The following is a 19,817-nucleotide window of genomic DNA, read 5'->3' as shown; positions in this document are numbered from 1 at the left end:
GGAGAAAGATTTGTATTCCATTTGAGAAAACTCAAAACACAGAAGAATGATATTTCTGCCAAGCTTTGCCTGGTGTGGCAGTCTGGTCAGGTTTTGGTGAACAACCTGTGAGTCTTGTGTGTGTCTCTGGTGAGCAGAATGACCTGTACACGTGGGACCCCAGTGGACACAGGAAGCGGGGAACTCTCCACACTGGAAGATGGCTGTCTCACAAGGCTGGGCATCCCTCCCGGATGAAACCCACTGTCATAGAGCCCAGCCTCTCTTCTGCTTTAATTTGCTCTTTCATGCTCAGCAAACTCCCCCAGGATCTCAGCTGAAAAGTTCTGAGAGCTGCAAGTTTCTCTGGAAGAAGTGAGCAGAGAGAAGTTACATGGAATTGTAGTTGAGCAGTCAAATGGCAACTCTCGATTTTTCTCTGGAGGGAGCTCTGCCTTGAGGTGAGGCAGGGGCTGAGGAGACATGAGAATGGGCTGAGAAACGCTACAGACTGACATCAACCTGAGGCCTTTGGACGCTAAGAACATCACAACTTCCCTTGCGGGTGACTGGGTCATCTGTCCACTGTCCTCCATGATCAGTAGATACCAATGCACATTTGCAAAGCCCAAAGAACAAGGAACTACATCAAAGAGTTCATTTGTAATGCATCAGAGGTGATTGGGCCACTCCCAGGGCCCCCCCAGTGATCTTGATGAGTCTTTCATGATTTTGTACTCTAAAATTGTGATTACCTGGAACCTAAATGCCAAATCCTTCCACTAGATGGGAGTTTTGTAGTATTAAATATCTACAAGAAAGAAGAGCTAGATGTGAGACAGTTGTTAGGTAGAGGACTAGTTTTGTCTGTCTTTCTATTAAAGGGTTCTGTGATTGCCTGATAAGCTAACAACTGGAAGGTGTTATTGGAATACATCTTCCAGGCCCTGTCCTGAAGTCACTGCAGATTCATCTCGGTCTCATTACAAACTCTATAGAAGCCAACCTGATTAAAGATGGAATTCCGATGGTTCAGGAGGACAGAGGTGGAGCATGGAGAAGAGATTAAGATAACTGATTTTTTTTCCCCGCACTTTGGGCACCAGAATTTTGCCTCAATAGTCAGGAGGAGCCACTGATATCAGGTATTCAAATATAACGATACTTGAGAATAGCCAACCCTTACTCTGGTATAAAAACTCAGTGCCAGGGCCAGCCCCGTGGCTCACTCGGGAGAGTGCGGCACTGGTAGCGCCGAAGCTGTGGGTCTGGATCCTATATAGGGATGGTTAGGGTACTCACTGGCTGAGCGTGGTGCAGACAACACCTTGCCAGGGGTTGCGATCCCCTTACTGGTCAAAAAAAAAAACAACTCAGTGCCCATAGTACCCATACAGTAGCTTACGTAGAATGTTCACAGCAAGTGTAAACTGAACTTTCAGACCCTTCTCACTGAGCAGGACCCTTCAATACCATCTTAGTCCCAACTGCTCCTCTTTTTCTTGGTGATAAAATTTCACCTTTTTCTGCTCTCATGTTTTTATATACTGGAATTGTCCCTTCATTTCAGCAATCACATCACTCAAGTCCTTGGTCTTTACACCTGAAAAGTATCTCCTAGATTCATTCTTTATGGAAATGTTATTAACATCCAATATGCTCTACAAAAATGTGTGCAGCCTGCATCTCTTTGTAAATCTAGGACTACCTTCTTTCATTCATTCATTCATTCATTCATCAGATTATTAGTGAGTAACTAATACATGCTAAGCATTGAGAATAAAACACTAACCACTTATCTCTCAATCTCTTTTTTAAGAGTATTGAGCTACTATCAGTAGCAATAATAATAAAAACATGACCCATGCCTTCAAAAGGTTTATCGTTAGCAGGAGAAATAAGTAAATAGACAGTTTCAATGCAGGCTCATGGGCACTACAGTAAGGGATATCACAGAGTGGTAGAGCAACGCAGGAGGGGTTCACAATCCAGCCCAGGCAGGCAGGGACTCTATCTCATACCAGAGCCTAAGATAGAGATTTGAGTACATGTGGTTTCTAGAGGAGATGCCCTAAGGAGAAAGGGAGTGAGAGAAGAGTATGGGGCAAGAGAAGAAAATAAGCAAGGAAACTACCTTCAGCTTAAAACAACTATTTAGTTCATGATTCTGCTGAATGGTTCTTCTGGTCGGAAACAGTCTCCACTGAGCTCGGGTTGGCTCACTCCTGTGTCTGAGGTCAGTCGGTAGGTCATTTCAGGCTGTTAGATCCAGAGAAACTCACACACATTACACATTAATTGCGCCACAAAGATGAACTCACCTTGAGTCAAGGCTTTCATATCCTCCATATATGTCATCCAGCCATTGGCTGCTCTCTGCCACTGTTGGAGTGGGGGAGCAGCTAGCTGTGCTGTGGGGAGGTTTTGGGGAGGTGGACAAAAAACAAGAGAAGACAGTATCTGTGAGCTATTAGCAGCCAATGCTCACAGCAGCTGGGGACTGGGTGCATCAGTCCATAAAGAAAATTTGGGCAGGCATCATCAGCATCTGCTACAGATCTCTAAACTGAGACCCGAAGAAAGATGAGTAAGAATTAGGTGAAGAGTCAGGGAAGAGCATTCCAGGTAAAGGAAACCATATATGCAGATGGCCAGAGCTAAGAGAGAGCAAGGTCATTCACAGAAATGTAAATGATGAGGATGCACAGTGTTGAGAATACAGGGGCCTGCAATGGTATTAGAAAGCTAGACATGCAGGGTCTTGTAAAATTGTGTAAGGAGCGTAATATTTTTGAGGTATTAGCCAAGTATTTCTGTATTAATCAGTATAGGCTAAGTTATTTTACGTAACAAACAAGAGCCTAATTTTAGCAACTTAAAACAAGATTTATTCTCATTTTTGCTACATGTTCTTTGCCAATCAGTTGGAATCTCAGTTGCCTGTTGTTTTCACTCTGGGATCCAGGCTGACAGAACAGCTACCACCTGAAGCATTGTTTCCGCAATTGCCAAAGCAGGCAAAAGGAAACATGGAAAATCACACTTTGACTCTTAAAGCTTCTTCTGGAGGTGATACCAGAAAAAGGAAAAAACACTGAGACTTTAATTTTAAAAGCATCATTAAAAATAGAGTCACCATGGAAGTGAGGAAATTCCAGTTCATCAAGAAGATATATCATCCAAAACATGTATGCAGAAAATAAAATATATAAAGAAAAAAATGACAGAACTACAGGGAGAAATGGACAAATTCTCCATTCTAGAGCATTGAATAATTGATAGGATAGTGAGCAAGAGAGATAAATAAAACATTCAGAGATACTTTTGTATTTGACAATCCAAAGTAAACTATGAAACTAAAAACTCTGGACAGGTTCATCAAGGTTGGGAAGTCTAATAGGAGACTGATGCACATCAAGCTGGCTGGCTACAATACTCAGGGTAGGAGTGTATCAAATGGAAAACACCTCCATTCTCTGAATTCCCAGGGGACGTGAGTACAAGTGTCTCAATGCTGAGCAAGCAGAGATAACTAACAGCCAACCCCTGGCAAGTTTAAGCACAGGCTAGCCTTACTGTGGATTTATAATCTAAATATGCATCACTGGGATAGTCCAATAAACTTAAGGCAATTAATTAAAGTGTTACACAGAAATGATAGTACTCCTACATGTCTGACAGAAGCAAATTCAACATTATCTTTGGCATAGGGTATCTTCATTCTAGATCTTGGGAAATCCCCCAAATAATTTTCAAGGCCGAAGAGTTGACACAATAAAATATAATCAAATACACAAGGAAATAAATCAACATAAGCAAGAAACATAAGCCATACAGGTTTCAGATATTGAAATTATGAGACATATTTTAAAATAATATTTCTACAATATTTAAAGACAAATAAAACAACCTCGAAAATATCTGCAGGGAATAGGAAATTCTACAAAGAAACATCACAAATTGGCAAAACAACCAAAAATAAAATTTTGGAACTGCAAAATAAAATAACCAAATTTTAAAACTCAACGTATGGGATTAGGATTTGGTTAGACACAGTAGAAGAGATAATTAAGGTACTGGACTATAGATCAAAAGAAATGTAATATAGAAAACAAATACATACAAAGGAAAACATGGGGGAAATGTTTAGAGACATAAAGTGCAATAATTAAGCATAAGTTTAATCTGAATTCCAGAAGGAAAAGAATGCAGTAGAGGTAGTACTTGAAGTAATGGAAGAGAATTTTCTAGAATCAATGTAAGACATTAGTCCATAGATTCAAGAGATCAAACAAATACAAACATTTAAATTAAAAATTCACACCTAGATATGTCATAGTAAAATTGAAAAACACAAGCAAGACCTAAAAACATCTTAAAAGCAGAATAAAGATTACCTTCAAGAGAGGGGCAGTAGACTCAAAGAGGATTTCTCAAAAGAAAAATTGAAGACCAAAGATAATAGAATGATGTCTTCAATGTGCTGAAACAACCACTAACCTAGAACTCTGCACCCAGTGAAGTGATTTCTCAAGAATGTTGGCAAAATGAAGACTTTTTTTGATAACCATAAACAAAGACTCTCATTAAAGGGAATACTAAAGCATGCATCTCAGGAAGTAGGAAAGTGATTCTACAAGGAGGGTCTAGGATATAAAAAAGATCAAAATGCAAGGAGAGTGGTAAATCTATGTATAAATGTAAACAAATATTAAATCCATGACATGATAATAATAATGGCTAGTGGACTTTGCAAGATTGAATTACAATACATGAAAACAAGAATTATAAGACAGAAATAATATAGAGTTAAAATCTTATACATTTGTTGTTGTTTGTCTTTTGGGCTTTTTTTTTTGTTGGTATTATCTGTTATGGGACAAATGTAATTGATTGATTTTAAACATTGAAAATTAAACATACTCTCCTCAGAAGCAAGAAATGAGAGAAAAAGAAATCTGTAATAGGTGGTACAAATAGAATCTCTGAAATAAGAATTATACAGAAATACATCGCAAATCACATCAATATAACTGGGCTAAATGCAACAGTTAAAAGACCAAGACTGCCAGAATTGGTCTTTAATAACCTAACCATACTTTTTCTACAAGAAATCAGATTGAAACCATAAGTATAACAAAAGGCTAAAAGTAAAAGATGCAAAAAGATATAGCATGCAAATGCAAACCCCCCAAAAAGAAAAAACCAAACTGGCATACTTTATTAGTATCAGACAAAATATCTGTTAAGATAAAAAGAGATACAAAAGGTCTCTTCAAAAATGACAATTTTTAATTCACCAGAAAGCCACAAATATTTTATATTTGTTTGTACCTAATAACGTGATCCTAAAACATATGATACAAAAATGCATAGAACTACAAGAAGAAATAGGTAAATCCAAAATTATAATAGAAGATTTCTAATATGCTTCTCTCAGGATTTAATAGAATAGTCAGATAAAATATCCAACATTTGAATATTTGATTCACAGGATTAACAAATTTAACCTAATGAATGAATATGAAACACTCCATCCCAAATTGCATAATATGTGTTCTTTACATGCAGATATGGAACATTTACAAAAATTGGCAAACATTGGGGTCACAAAGCAAATCTCTATAAATGTCATAGGACTGAAAACAGACAAAATATATACTCTAAACTCAATGCAACTAAGCTGGAAATCGATTACCAAAAAGTAACAACATGTTCCCATGTATTCGGAACTAAGAAACACATTTCTAAATTACTGATGGTTAAATATTAAGAATTTTAGTGGCCAGCTACCCCAAAACCATAAATATATTGAAGATTGTAGGATATAATATGAACTGAGTAATAATTAAAATATTACCTATCCAGACTTGTGAGATACAGCCGAAGGTGTTATTAGTTTATTAGTGCAGGGGCTGTTAATTCTTTCTCAGTTTACATCCCTCTCTATTGGCACTTAGCTCATAATCTTGTAGTTATTTGTTTATCCAGTGGTAAACTGTGGGAGCCTTCATGACAAGTACCACGTGATTTTTCTTCTCATGTTCAGGGTACCCCATACAGCACATCTAGCCCATAGGAGGCCCTCAATCAGTGCTTCCCGGGTGGATGAATGCTTATGTGACTACATTCGCAGACCGAGAGTGAGTCCATGTGTTTTCATTCCTTTAGATATGTCCAGCACAGATGTCAGCTGAGGTGCCCTTCTCTTTAAAAATCGAGATAAGATTTGTCTTAAAAACCTTCCCAATAGTTCTGTGAACCCCTGGAGGGCTTTCTTTCTCGTGGTTTCCTCTGGCTAGACATGCTGCCTCTGTTTCCACCGAATTAGTTCAGTTCATGAACAGTCTCACCATCCTACACATTCTTTTGCAATATCTTGACTCAAATGTGGAACTGAGTCTCTTGAGCTTCACAAGAACCTCACCCACACTGGGCTTTTTTAATCTGTAGAAACTTTACAGAGGCTTTGAAGAGGTGGGGGAGGACAGTGGTCTACACTGCAACAGCATAAGCTCAATAGCGCTGAACATTAGATATCCCAGTTTTTAAAGACATTCCACGTCGTCCTTAACACTGGCCCATCCGTTTGTCTTTACTGCTCTCCTCTTCTTTGTCCACTCCTACCTCTGAATTTCTAATAATTTTTAAACAAAACATGTCCTATCTGTATTCTGAAAGGACACATGCTCACCTTTCTCCAGGTCCAACTTTTTCAGAAGGGACCCAAGAGGCAGGAGGCCTCCATGGGCTAAGGAGATGGAGAGATGAGTCAGAAGGAAAGAAAAATGTCAGATGCTAGCGAGCACCCTGAGAAGAGTCCTGGCCCTGCCACCTCCTGTGGTCAAGCCCTTGGGGTAGGGAAGCACAACAGAATCTCCACTCAGGTTTTGGGACCTGAGCAAATAGGGCTTTTGAGCCACCACTGCCAAGGTCAAACGTGGGGAGGAAGCAAGATCCCTGGATTCCCGTCACGGTGCAAGGGCAGAGGCAGCACAGTGTGGTTGTCTCTGCATGAGAACTAAGGCAGTTGTCAGGTTCCCATGAGCCAGACATGGAGGGGAGAGAATAGTGTGGTTTTCTATGCCAGCTAGAGCAGCAGGAAGGAGCAAAGGCCCTAGAGAGCCCCACTAAGTCTTCTGAGGCCACAGAGTAGAGCAGGAGAAAATGGAGCATTTCCCATGTCCCAAAAGGAGTAACTAAGTTGCTGAGTGAAAGCAGCCGGGTGGCAGTCCTGTAATGTGGGAGTGGTGACTTCATGGATTGATGGCCGAAGTCTGAGACAGGATAAAGTACATCTCAGCAGGTGTTGACATCAACAAATGACAAATGAAGACCAGAGTCACTTTCCCAAAATCACAAGGCCAGATGTTACTGAGGAAAGGGGGAGTGGGTGAAATGCTGAACTGACTGAGATTAAGTCCCTGCCTTCTGGGGGAACCGGAGTCTCAAAATAGAAATTAAGTTCAGTTCTAGAAGGAAGTTTACTGTTGACAACCATATATATAGCACCTTTGCTTAGGATCCACCCTCCCTGCTATCAGCAAATGTCATAAAACATATAAATGTTATAAAATCTTTTGTTATCTCTTAGTGGGTATTATTATTACTTTATTCTCCTCAAGATAGATCAGCATATTTATTTAAAAGTATTTTCTACACTATTCTGTCATATTGATTTCATCTCAAGTGAGCTCTTATTTTGATTGTTGATCTTGTTTATTGTTTTAGAATTTTACTTCTTCCTTGGGTGATGGAATTTTGGTTTGCATGCTCATTTTGAATGGGAGATTTTCTTTTTTTCTTTTTTTTTTCTTTTTTTTTTTTTTAAAAGATGACTGGTAAGGGGATCTTAACCCTTGACTTGGTGTTGTCAGCACCACGCTCACCCAGTGAGCCAACCAGCCATCCCTATATGGGATCCGAACCCGGGGCCTTGGTGTTCTCAGCACCACACTCTCCCGAGTGAGCCACGGGCCGGCCCCTGAATGGGAGATTTTCTATAAGTTTGTTATAAACATTTTTCTCTCTCTGTTTCTGTCTCTCTGTCTCTCTCTGTCTCTTCTCTCTTTCTACTCATCCATCCCTGTATAGGAATTTTGAGGTTTCCCTGTATTGGATGTTGTTGGTGTCCTATCCAGAAACCTTTACCTGCTGGTACATCTTCCTTTAACTCCTGTGAGGAGTTAATGCAAGACATCCTACCGACACAGGGATACAAAAGGCCAGACCCTTTGCCTCAAAGTGGGATTAATTCTGTAGTACAATTCATGCTCCAGAGCCTCTTGATATCAGGCTGAGGCTATACTCCCGATGAACTTGCGTTGGTTAATTTTATGTCCACTTGACTAGGCCGTGGGGTGCCCAGGAGTTTGGTCAAATATTATTCTGAGTGTGTCTGTGAGAGTGTTTCTGGATGGGACTGACATTTGAACTGGTAAATTGAGTAAAGCAGATTGCCCTGCCCAATATGGGTAGGCCTCGTCCAATCAGTTGAAGGCCTGAATAAAACAAAAAGGCTGACCCTCTTGTGAATAAGAGGGAACCCTTCCTGCCTGACTGCCTTGAGCTGGGACATCAATCTTTCCAGGCTTTTGGACTCAAACTGAAACAACAGCTCTTCTTGGATCTCAAGCCTGTCAGCTTTTGGGCTTATACCATAGGATCTCCTGGTTCTTAGGCTTTCTGACTCAGATTAGAACTATGTCTTCAGATCTCCTGGATCTCTAGCTTGACAACTGCAAATCTTAGGACTTTTCAGATTCCATAATCATGTGGACCAATTCCTGATAGTAAATCTCTTTACATATATGAGATGCCTTCAAAAAGTTCATGGAAAATGTGTATTATGAAAAAGCTATGCATAGATTATTTTTACCAAAATAAACTCTTACTGACTTGATATAACATGTCTGAACAGGATCTAGTTTGAGGCACTAAGAGGGATAAGACAGTTTGAAAAGAGCCCCTATCACAGCAACATGAATTCTGCTAAAATTGAAGCAAGAACAAGTATCAAATTCATGGTGAAGCTTGGGTGGAAGAATGGTGAAATCATTGATGCATTATGAAAAGTTTGTGGGGACAATGCCCCAAAGAAATCAGGAGTTTACAAATGGATAATTTGTTTTAAGAAGGAACAAGGAGATATTGAAGATGAAGGCCACAGCAGCAGACCATCCACATCAATTTGCAAGGAGAATATTAATCTTGTTCATGCCCTAATTGAAAAGGAAAATCTCCATTGGTTCAACTTACATAACTCTGACTGAGAAATTGCAGTTGAGCAAACTTTCTGCTCTTTGGGTGCCAAAACTGTGGCTCCCAGATCAGCTACAGACAGGAGCAGCATTTTCAATGGAAATTTTAAACAAGTGGCATCAAGATCCTGAAGTATTTCTTCAAAGACTTGTAACAGGAGATGAATCATGGCTTTAACAGTACAATCCTGAAGACAAAGCCTAGTAAAAGCCATGACTACCAAGCAGTGGAAGTGGTCCGGTCAAAACAAAAGCCAATCAGTCAAGAGCAAAGGTCATGCAACAGTTTTTTGGGATGCTCAAGGCATTTCACTTCTTGACTTTCTAGAGGACCAAAGAATGGTAATATCTGCTTATTATGACAGTGTTTGGAGAAAGCCAGCCAAAGTTTTAGCAGAAAAATGCCCAGGAAGCCTTCACCATAGAGTTTTTCTCCACCAAGACAATGGTCCTGCTCATTCCTCTCAACAAACAAGGGCAATTTTGCAACAGTTTCAATGGGAAATCATTCGGCATCTATCTTACAATACTGATTTGGCTCCTTCTGACTTCTTTTTGTTTTCTAATCGTAAAAAATCTTTAAAGGATATCCATTTTTCTCCAGTTAATAATGTAAGGGCCAGCCCATGGCTCACTTGGAGAGCGTGGTGCTGACAACACCAAGTCAAGGGTTAAGATCCCCTTACCGGTCATCTTTTGGAAAAAAATAAAAATAAAAAATAATGTAAAGAAGACTGCATTGACATAGTTAAATTCCCAGGACCCTCAGTTCTTTAGGAATGGACTAAATAGCTGGTATCACTGCTTGCAAGAGTGTCTTGAACTTGATGGCACTTATATTGAGAAATAAAATTTATATTTTTAATTTTTATTTTATTTATTTATTTATTTTTTAAGATGACCAGTAAGGGGATCTCAACCCTTGGCTTGGTGTTGTCAGCACCACACTCTCCAAGTGAGCTAACCAGCCGTCCCGATATAGGATTCGAACCCATGGCCTTGGTGTTATCAGCACCGCACTCTCCCAAGTGAGCCACGGGCTGACCCTCTTATTTTTATCTTTTAATTTCATTTTCCCACAAACTTTTTGAAGTCCTCTCGTGTATGTGTGTATATGTATTTGTATATTTTATGTGCGTGTATCTCCTATTGGTTCTGTTTCTCTAGAGAACCCAAATGCAGAACACATCTTTGCTTACCTTCCTTCCCCTTTCCTATCCTACTTCTCTCCCTCCCTCCCCTTCTCCAGGGAGCAGTCCCAGTAAATCACTTGCTCTAGATCCCTGTCCCAGGTTCTGCTTTTGGGGAACCCAACCTAAGAGTTCTTCCAGTTAGCAGCTAGAGTCACAGTCCAGAACCAGGTCTTATATTGGTGGTTTGGATTTCAACTCCTGTCATGGTTTTGGGGAATCACATATCTGATTGTAGAGCCATGGGCTTGGGGGTTGGTTCAAATTTTAGTTATGAGTTTGTATTTATCCTCCAGCCTAACGAGGCCTACAGCTGCCAACCAGCAGTTTTTTAGTCTTCTTTCAGAAGTGGAGTAGCCTTGCCCTGCCCTAGCCTCTGGCTTCAAGGCTCCCATACTGTATGGAGCAGCGTTTCCCCACAGGATCCCAATTCCTGGAAGCTGTTGCCTGCTTCAGGTCCCAGGATCCAAAAGACTTAAGGTCTCGGTTTTGCTCACCAATTGGCTTCTATTTTCCAGTTCTGGTCTTCAAAAATGCCTAATCCTGTACTTTTCTGAAATCTTATTTATATTTCATTACTATACAATCCACATGCCATAAAACATGCATATTTTTAAGTGTATATTGCAATGAGTTTTGACAAATATATATACCCTAGGTCACTTATACCCAATAAAATACAGGGAACTTCTTTTACTCAGAGTGTTCCCTTGGGCTTCATTGCAACTGACACCCTATCTACCCTACACCAACCACTGCTACCATTTTTTTCTTCATGTATTAGTTTTGCCTGTCCTAGAACTTCATATAAATAGAATCATATAATATGTACCCATTTTTGTCTGGCTTCTTTGCTCAACATAATGTTTCTGAGATACAGCCATGTTGTAGCCTATACGTGTGATTCCTTTGTTTACACTGCTGAGTAGTATTCCATTGTATGAATATACCAAGTTTGATTGTCCACTCTCTTGCTAATGGACATTTAAGTTTTTTGGCTATTATGAATAAAGCCTCCATGAACACTCTTTTATTAAACATTTTTATTGAGATACAATTCACATACCATAAACTTTATTCATTTGAAATGTAAAATTCAATGATTTTTAGTTTATTTGGAGTTGTGCAACCATCACCACAACCTAAACTGAGAATCTTTTCATTATCCCAAAGAAACCCTGTACCTATTAGCAGTCACTCCCCATCTCCCTCTTCTCCCGACCCTAGGCAACTACTAATCTACTTTCTGCCTCTACAAACATGACTAACCTAAGGTCATGAAGATTTATAACTACATTTTCTTCTAAGAATTTGTAAATCAAATGTGATCCAAAGTCTTGGCACAGATCTTTTTCCTGCCTGCTGGCCTCCAGTGATGATCTTGGTTTATCTCATGTGTGATCAAAAGAATGCAGACACGCTGCAGGCTCCCAGGTGCTGTTTTGTACCCACCTCATACAGTAAACCCTGCTACCCATGCCCAGGACTGATGCCAGCATCTTCTTCAAAGCACAGCACCTCTCCGTGGGCAGTTGTCACATCAGGATGGCATCCACATACTCAACTCACCTGGGAGCCCTGTGTTCTTCTGGAATAGCTCTGCATGGTTCATCAGTCAGCTCTCCATCATCACGAAGCTGCTTTGGGCAGACTTTACAGGTATTTTGGAGTCTGAAAAGTCTATGTCTCTCCAAGCTTGATTGAAAATGGAGTTTGTGGGTTTTTTAATTCATTCCTCTTGCTGTTGTTTTACAATCTCCCAGAAAAGGTGAAAATGCAGACTTTTGCAGTTATGTTCATACCAAAAGTGTTAATTAAATAATTTTTGACCCAAAGCCCACCACTATTTCTAGAACAATTCAGTCTTTGAATTCAGTCATATAAGTTTTATTAGAAACACAATGGGGATTTTGGAGACAGGACTAGTGAATTTTGTGTACTTAAACAGAAACTTGAATTGCCAGTTGTAGAGTACTTGGTTAAGAGATAAGGAAATCACTCATTCAGAAAAATATAATTGAGCCATTGCTTTGTGCTAGGCATTTTACCAGGCAATTGGGTGGCAGTTATTGTTGGTAGAGTTAGTCTAATTCACGATTAAGATATTGTTTCCCCTGAACCTCAGTTTCATGAAGTGATAAAATCAACCTTATCTATTTTATGAAGAGGATGAGATGAGTTTCAATATATGAAAGCACTCGGTGGATTTCTGACCTTCTGAAAGGGGAATTTGGAACCATTACAAGCTTTTAAGTAGTAAAGTGTTATGACCACAAAAATGGTGGAGGTTGTGTCTGTTTCATTTGAGCCAAAAAAGACTGGAGATGGAACCGACAGTCACTGACCCATACAAGATAAAAGATGCCAAGTGGTGTTGGTAAGAGAGTTTAAGGCTAGGCCTGTGAACCAAACTGACTCCATTTTTCCTGCAGAGGACACTTGTTACTTTTCCACTCCTCAGTCATGAGACCCTCCAGGGCACATAATTACATCATGGTCCACCCTGATAAAATAAACTGAGATGAGAGGGGAACAGGTATTCACTGAGTTGCAAAACCCCTCCCCAAGGCTTGTTTACTGTAATTGTAAAAATTAAGTGTAGATTAACCTTAAGACCCCTTTAGGAATTCCCGCAGGCACGCAAAGCTGGGGTGACAATGATGAACACCACCATGGTCTTGGACCTACTGACCAGGCGCAAGGACCAAAGCCTTAAATGAGCATGTACCCATGATGCATCCAGGAAGAGCAGAATGGACCACCTCCAGTGACACTGGCCCATACCCCTTAATTCCTTTCCCTGTAAAAGACCTTGAACAGCTCCCCTTGGTGGGTAGGGAACTAGCTTTCCTGTAGCTACCCACCCCCCCCATTATGCATAAGTCTATCTCCTCTTTTAATAAAGCATTGCTTGCTTTACTGCTGGGTACATTGTTTATTTCTATGACTTTGGGGCCCAAGAGCCTAATTCGGTAACAGTAGTATGACCAAGTCTAGAGATGAGCTGTGACCATGACAGGAAGAAAGTGGTGTAGGAGAAGATGCCTCAGGGCTTGAGGCAGAAACATTATAAGAGCCAATGTGAGACTGACCATATGAGAACATAGGAACCAAGTGTCAAGTGGGGTTGACAAGGGGCAATGAATGAAGTACAGACTTGATGTGGAGATTCTGCCTCTTCATTTTCCCACACCTGAATCAGTTTCCATATATGTTAGGTGCTCACTTGTCTCTAATGCGATCAGAAAGTCCCTATTTTAAATTGGGATTCCTGGAAACAGAGTCTGAGACTCTGATGCTAGCATACAGGAGATTGAATGGAGAGTGCTCTTGGGAATAATATCTGTAAGGGTATAGAGGAAGCAGGATTGGGCAGTAGGAAAAGTTGAACTGTGATGTAATTGCAACAGAGGCCTCAGCTAATCTTACAGGGAGCTCTGGAATAGCATTTGCCCTTCAGAACTGTCCCAAATCCAGGCAAAGGGGCAAGTGCTTACATCCTCTTATTATCCAGTCACTGAATATGAGCTGCCCCCAAGGAGGACAGTTCCCGAAGGGAGACTAGCTGAGAGCTGTCAGCTGCTGACACTCCTGATAACTGGTAGAGAGAGTGCTCAGTCCTGACAGGGGCGTGTGTGACCACAGCCCCATGGTAGCTGACTCAGGAGCTCAAAACTGTTGCCTCTTAGGTCTGCAGTTTTTCTTTGGTCTCATTTTTCCCTACTTTGTTCCTCTCTCCCACCTCCACGTATTCACTTTTACTACAAAAAAACCTACTCATTACTCCCTGAACACACAGTGCTCTCTTACCACCACACTGCCTTTTCCTTTGCTATTTCATCAGCCTAGAGTCCTTCCTCCCTTCCATCCATCAAAATTCAGCTCCTACAAGATCTACTTCAAAAGCTAATTGTGGGCTGGCTGGTTAGCTCAGTTGGTTAGAGCATGGTTCGAGTCAAGGGTTCAGATCCCCATACCTGCCAGCCACCCAAAAACAAAAACAAAAGCTAATTGTGTTATGAAAATTTGAAATTGAATCAATTTTGCCTTCCTCTGGAGTCCCAGAGCATCTTTTTTTTGTGTGTAACTGTTACTGCATTCATTTTGCTCGCATTACAGTTTAACTGTGTTTATGTTTTCCCTTGTCAATTGTAAATTTCATGAGTACAGAACTTATTCCTTTGTCCTTTTTTCCTCTCTTAACCTAGCATTCTGCTTAGCACAAAACAGAACAGATAGGAATTAAGTGCATCAAATACTTGCAAGTTGTTATGAGAGCTTCTTGGGGAAAAACTCCCTAAAGGTCTGAAGATTTGTTTCTCCCTGTATCTTTCCTTCTCATGGGAAGCAGATGAAATTAATTTATTTATTCAATAGGATTTGAGTGCCTACTATGGACAGATATTGGATGGGTTAGTTCCTAGTGTTCTTTTTGTTGTTGTTGTTGAAATAAAATTCATATAACATAAAATTAACCTTAAAAATTTTTGTAAAAATAATTTTAAAATAAAAATAAATCTGAAAAAAACCAAACATTTAAAAATGTACAATTCAGTGACATTTAGTACATTCACAATGTTGTATAGCCATCAACTCTATCTAGTTCCAAAACATTTACATCACCCCCAAAGCAATCCCATTTCTATTGTTCTTAAGCAAATTACACCTAGTCTGTGTTCCCCAGAAGCTAGGTACGTCGCAGCAAGGAAGGGATGAGTCTGATGTCGGAAATCATGCTGCCTTGCTTTCAATGGTTCTGTACTAAATGGGAAGAAACTTTCCCTTAGGTGTTCTGAAAGAGTTATGTTTTGATGTCATCAGAGGTTCTAAATTCCTGTCCTGAGGGAATATCCCCCCAACTTTGGAACAAGGGTAGCCTTGACAGCCTTGAGGCAATGGAAGCCCCTCTCCTCAGGAGGAGGGATGCAAGCCTGTGGACTGCACCTCACCACTGCTTAGTATTGGATGTGATGGGGAATGAAGGATAGTAAAACCCCTTTAGCAAGTCTTTGTCTTTTGGTGCCCTAAAGTTTCTGTCTCACTGTGATTAAATGAATAAAATTACCAACTCTAGCCAAACAGGGGAGTCCGCCTCGGGTTTAGCAGATCCAAAACCACCCTTCACCTATGACATGAGAACATAGGGGCTTTGCATTAATCGTCTTACCTCTTTCTTTCAATCACTCTGAAATATGTTCCATTTTACAGATGAGGAAACTGAGGTTGAGAGGAAAGTAACTTAGGCAGAGGAGCGCAGAGCTAGGATTTGACAGACACTAGTACACCACACAGTTTTTCTAAGGAAACACTGCCTAGTTGGCCCATCCCCAACTTCTTACCCACTCTTGTCTTCAAGGGCACCACACCACAATAGTGATTCTCTTTTCCACCCTAGTGGAGATCTTACCAGTGAGCCCTTCAATCCCTCCCCTGGGGTGAGTCCATGACCCCTACAGCATGTGGTGTCGCCATGAGAGGATCAGCAGCTCCGAGCCTCAGACACATCAGGAGATGAAAAACACAAACATGATCAAGAAAAACGGCTCTGTGGGACTGTATGCAAGTTTATCTTATTTTATTTTCTATAAAAGCAACACCAACTTTCCCTTTAAAAATCACTTCTCTGAAAATAAATGTTCTGGAAACGCATTCTTTATAAATGTAGAGCATGCAATAATGTGTCAACTTAATAGGAGCATTTTAAACTAGTTAACTCAGCTAATAGCTTGCAAGACAGATTTTTGATTTTGCAGGGATTAGAGGTCTCCCAGATTTTATTGGAGTCTTTGCTTAATTCTAACTAATGAAGACTGGAAGGACAGAGATAGCAATTTATATTAATGGTATGAAATGATTAATTAAATGATTAAAATCATTTAATTTTGTAAGACTCGTCAGAAATGACTGGCCAAACTTTTCAGTCACCCAAAAGTTAAAAGCCAGGGCCATATTTTATTTACTTATTTTTTGGTGACTGACTGGAACAGGAATCAAACCCTGAACCTTGGTGTTATCAGCACCATGCTCTAACCAACCGAGCTAAATGGCCAGCCCCTGGGGCCATATTTAAAAGAGAGTATGACACTTTTCAAAATTTTATAATTTTTTAACAGCCATTTTTATGACACACCAGCAATAACTTTAAGTTGTTATTTTTACCTCAATTGATGGCAGACACTCCAAAATTATTAAGGAGGTATCATCATACATTATGAATTCTCCTTATTTCTAATTTTAAAGACCCTATTTATAAACAAGTAAAAGACCCCAAATAAATGTATTCTGGGCCTAATATTATTTTTAAAATTTGAATATTCACTGTTGTAACTAAAACAAAGAAAACTGTGTTTGAATTTTCACAAGTATGTTTGGATCTTGAATGCCTTGTATTTCATGTTTGGAAATCAAACCATGCTAATGCTTTCATATCCTTACCCTTGTAATCAGCACAAAAAGTTTGGCTTCAAGTAACAAATAATCCTTTAAAATAAAAGATAGAGATCTAGGTTCATCATTCCACTAATTGTTTCTGCATACGTCTGGCTTCTGGCTTCGTGGAATACTCCGTGCCTCAGGTACATTGTTAGAATAACACTAGGACACCATGTCAAAGTTTTCCATACTGTTCCACAAAAGCTGGAAATTAATTAGCCCATTTTCCACAGCAGGAAGTAGAGATTTACTCCATCAGTCAATGCTCTGCAATTACTTCTGGAGATCACCATCAGTTCAGGTTAGAAGTGAATGGTCATTACCTTTCAATAATAACTATAGCCTCATTGAAACACTGCTCCGAGTTCTCAGATTAATTTGTCCCTGCAGGCAAACCTGCTGTGAGGAAGGATGCCTCAATCCAGATGAACCCTTGCTGGACTGCACTTGTCTACTGGAAGAGGAAAAGTTGACTGCAGGGCAAGAACGCTCTTTCTGCTCTGGATAGAGGCCTTCCTCCCAACACCTGCTCAGGGACCTCTTACTAAAATGCAACTTGAAGTAAGCTCTGAATGTGGGAAGCTCATTAACTCTGTGCTTTGGATTTTCATTTCTTACAGAGCATCATGGAGATCGTGATCCACAGTGGACTGTGTATAAGATGAGCTGGAGGTGTCGGCGGAGTAAATTTGAAGGAGCCCACAGTACTGGCAGAGCACAAAAGGGCCCCTACAGGTTTTGAAGAGCTGTATGATGTACTTGCGAAATTTCTCCCCCAGAAAAAAGTAGATGACTGGATTAAGGCAGCAGTGAACAAAAGCCAGAGTTTCTGTAGCCTGGATAGCATAATCCAGGTATCTCTCAATGGTGCAGTCCTGAATGACTTCTAGCTCCACCAGGGTCTCCAGGAAGAGCACTATGTTGTAAGGCGTCCAGAACCCAAGGAAGAGGACCACCACGGCAAAGATCATCTTCACCGCCTTGTTCTTCTTCTCGTTTTTACAGTGCTGCAAGGTCCTGATGATCATGGAGTAGCAAAACAGCATGATCCCCAAGGGGATCACCAATCCTAGAATGTTGATCTCCAGGGAGCTTAGAACCTTCCACGTCGTGGAGTTCAGAGAATACTTGGTTTTGCAGTAGGTATAGTTGCGCTCGGTATAACAAGTGCTGAACAAAAAGCCTGGAAGGGAGGCAAATACAGCCACTGACCATGTAGCCAGGCTGGTGATGACTCCATAAGTCAAGGTCCTCGCTCTCAAGGAAAACACCGCATGCACAATTGCCAGGTACCTATCGATGCTCATGAGCATGATGAAGAATATGCCACTGTAGAAGCCCACCAAGTACATCCAAGAAATGATCTTGCACAGACCTAGTCCAAAAACCCACTGATCTGCAGCATAGTAGCCCCAGAAAGGGAGGGAGAGCACGAAGAGCAGATCCGAGATGGCAAGGTTGAGCAGGTACACATCGGTCATGGACTTGAGCCGCTTATATTTGAACAGGACCAGAACCACCACGGAGTTTCCAAGCAGACCAAACAGAAAGACCAAGCAGTAAAGGGGGGGCAGGAAGAGCTCCCCAAATGCCTTGATGCCTTCTTTGGAGCAGGGTTTGGGGATACTTTCATAGAGATAGTAATTGTTATATATGCTTTCATCCAGGGTGGTGTCTGCTACATTCGTGGGGTTCATCTTTTAAATCTATAGGCTCCTCAAGGAAGGTCTGGACCCAACCAGAAGAAGCTAATGAGGGGAAGAGCGAACAAGATTTCTATAAGAACAAAAATGAATCAAACAGCGCTAAGTTCAGAGTATGGTATGTACTATTTTGCCCCAGATTATTTACTGTAAGCCCAGCCCAAGTTGAAGGGCTCAGTTCCTCGCAGGACCCTGCAGCCAAATGAAATAACCCTGGCCTTTGAAATCAGACAGATTTGGATCAAATTCCAGCTCTGCCACTCAACTAATTCTCTTACTCCTCTACTGGGAGCTTCAGTTCTCTCACTGGTAAGTGAGGATAATAACCTCCTTTTCAAGGAGGTGTTTCTAAAAGATATTTTGTAGTTTGGCATTACTGCGGTCACTTTCAGGGATGACAAAGTCAGTTGATGTTCCCAACAGTGATGCACCCAAGGCCCTTCTGACGAAAGCAAAAAAAAAGAAAGAAAAGGAAAAAGAAATCAAAACCGACACATTTCCCCTTCAGATTGTAACTACAAAGTTCAGACATTGTAACTCCAAAACTTCAATAACTGCTTAGGCAATCTCATTCAGCTAGAAGAAAACCAGGTTGGTCACCTGCCCTTATATAAAAATTGTAATTCCTGGGCTGGCCGGTTAGCTCAGTTAGCTCAGTTGGTTAGAGCATGTGCTGATAACACCAAGATCCAGGGTTCAATCCCCGTACTGGCCAGCCGGAAAAAAAAAAAATTGTAATTCCTCCTGCATGCTTTGCACTTTATATTTTTCAAAGCATTTCACCAGTATTGTGCATTTAAACCCACCCCTATGCTCCTGTCCCTACGCCACCCCCAACAAAAATCTTGTACTGTAAGCTAAGCAAGCATAATTGGCCCATGGTATAGATGACTCATAAGAGATTCAGAGAGGTTAAGTGACTTCCCAAGACCACACAGCTTTGCATAGGGCTTGCTTTTCAGGTCTCAAATCCCACTGATGTGCTGGTAAACCAGGTCTCTGAGGAGGGCAGAAAACTGATTTATAGCATTTGCTGGGTTTTGTGGTGTAAGTACTCCCACCATGGCCAATTTCGCACTAGCAATTGCCTCACAAAATTCCTGAATATGTAACTGTGGGGTCTTGGGAGCTGGTAAAATCCAGCCCCAGCACACCACTGCCAAGTCCCAGGTTTGCTCTGGAGCACCATTTCAGGTAGGAACATGCCTGGCCTTCTGGGCACGGATGGATAGCTGCTCCTGGGCCAATTTGAT

The 19,817-nt window shown here is 40.8% G+C and overlaps 1 protein-coding gene across 1 annotated transcript; it reads right to left on the bottom strand.

The window, feature by feature from the left end:
* Positions 1-17,475: 17,475 nt before the first annotated feature.
* CCR4 (C-C motif chemokine receptor 4) lies at positions 17,476-18,558 on the bottom strand. The gene has a single exon (XM_063113337.1). The coding sequence runs from the start codon at positions 18,556-18,558 to the stop codon at positions 17,476-17,478; it is 1,083 nt and encodes a 360-aa protein (XP_062969407.1).
* Positions 18,559-19,817: the final 1,259 nt, after the last annotated feature.

The sequence above is a fragment of the Cynocephalus volans genome, chromosome 11, assembly GCF_027409185.1.
Source record: "Cynocephalus volans isolate mCynVol1 chromosome 11, mCynVol1.pri, whole genome shotgun sequence".
NCBI lineage: Eukaryota > Metazoa > Chordata > Mammalia > Dermoptera > Cynocephalidae > Cynocephalus > Cynocephalus volans.
The sequence above is the reverse complement of the archived record's forward strand: the minus strand, read 5'-3'. Positions and strand labels throughout refer to the sequence as shown.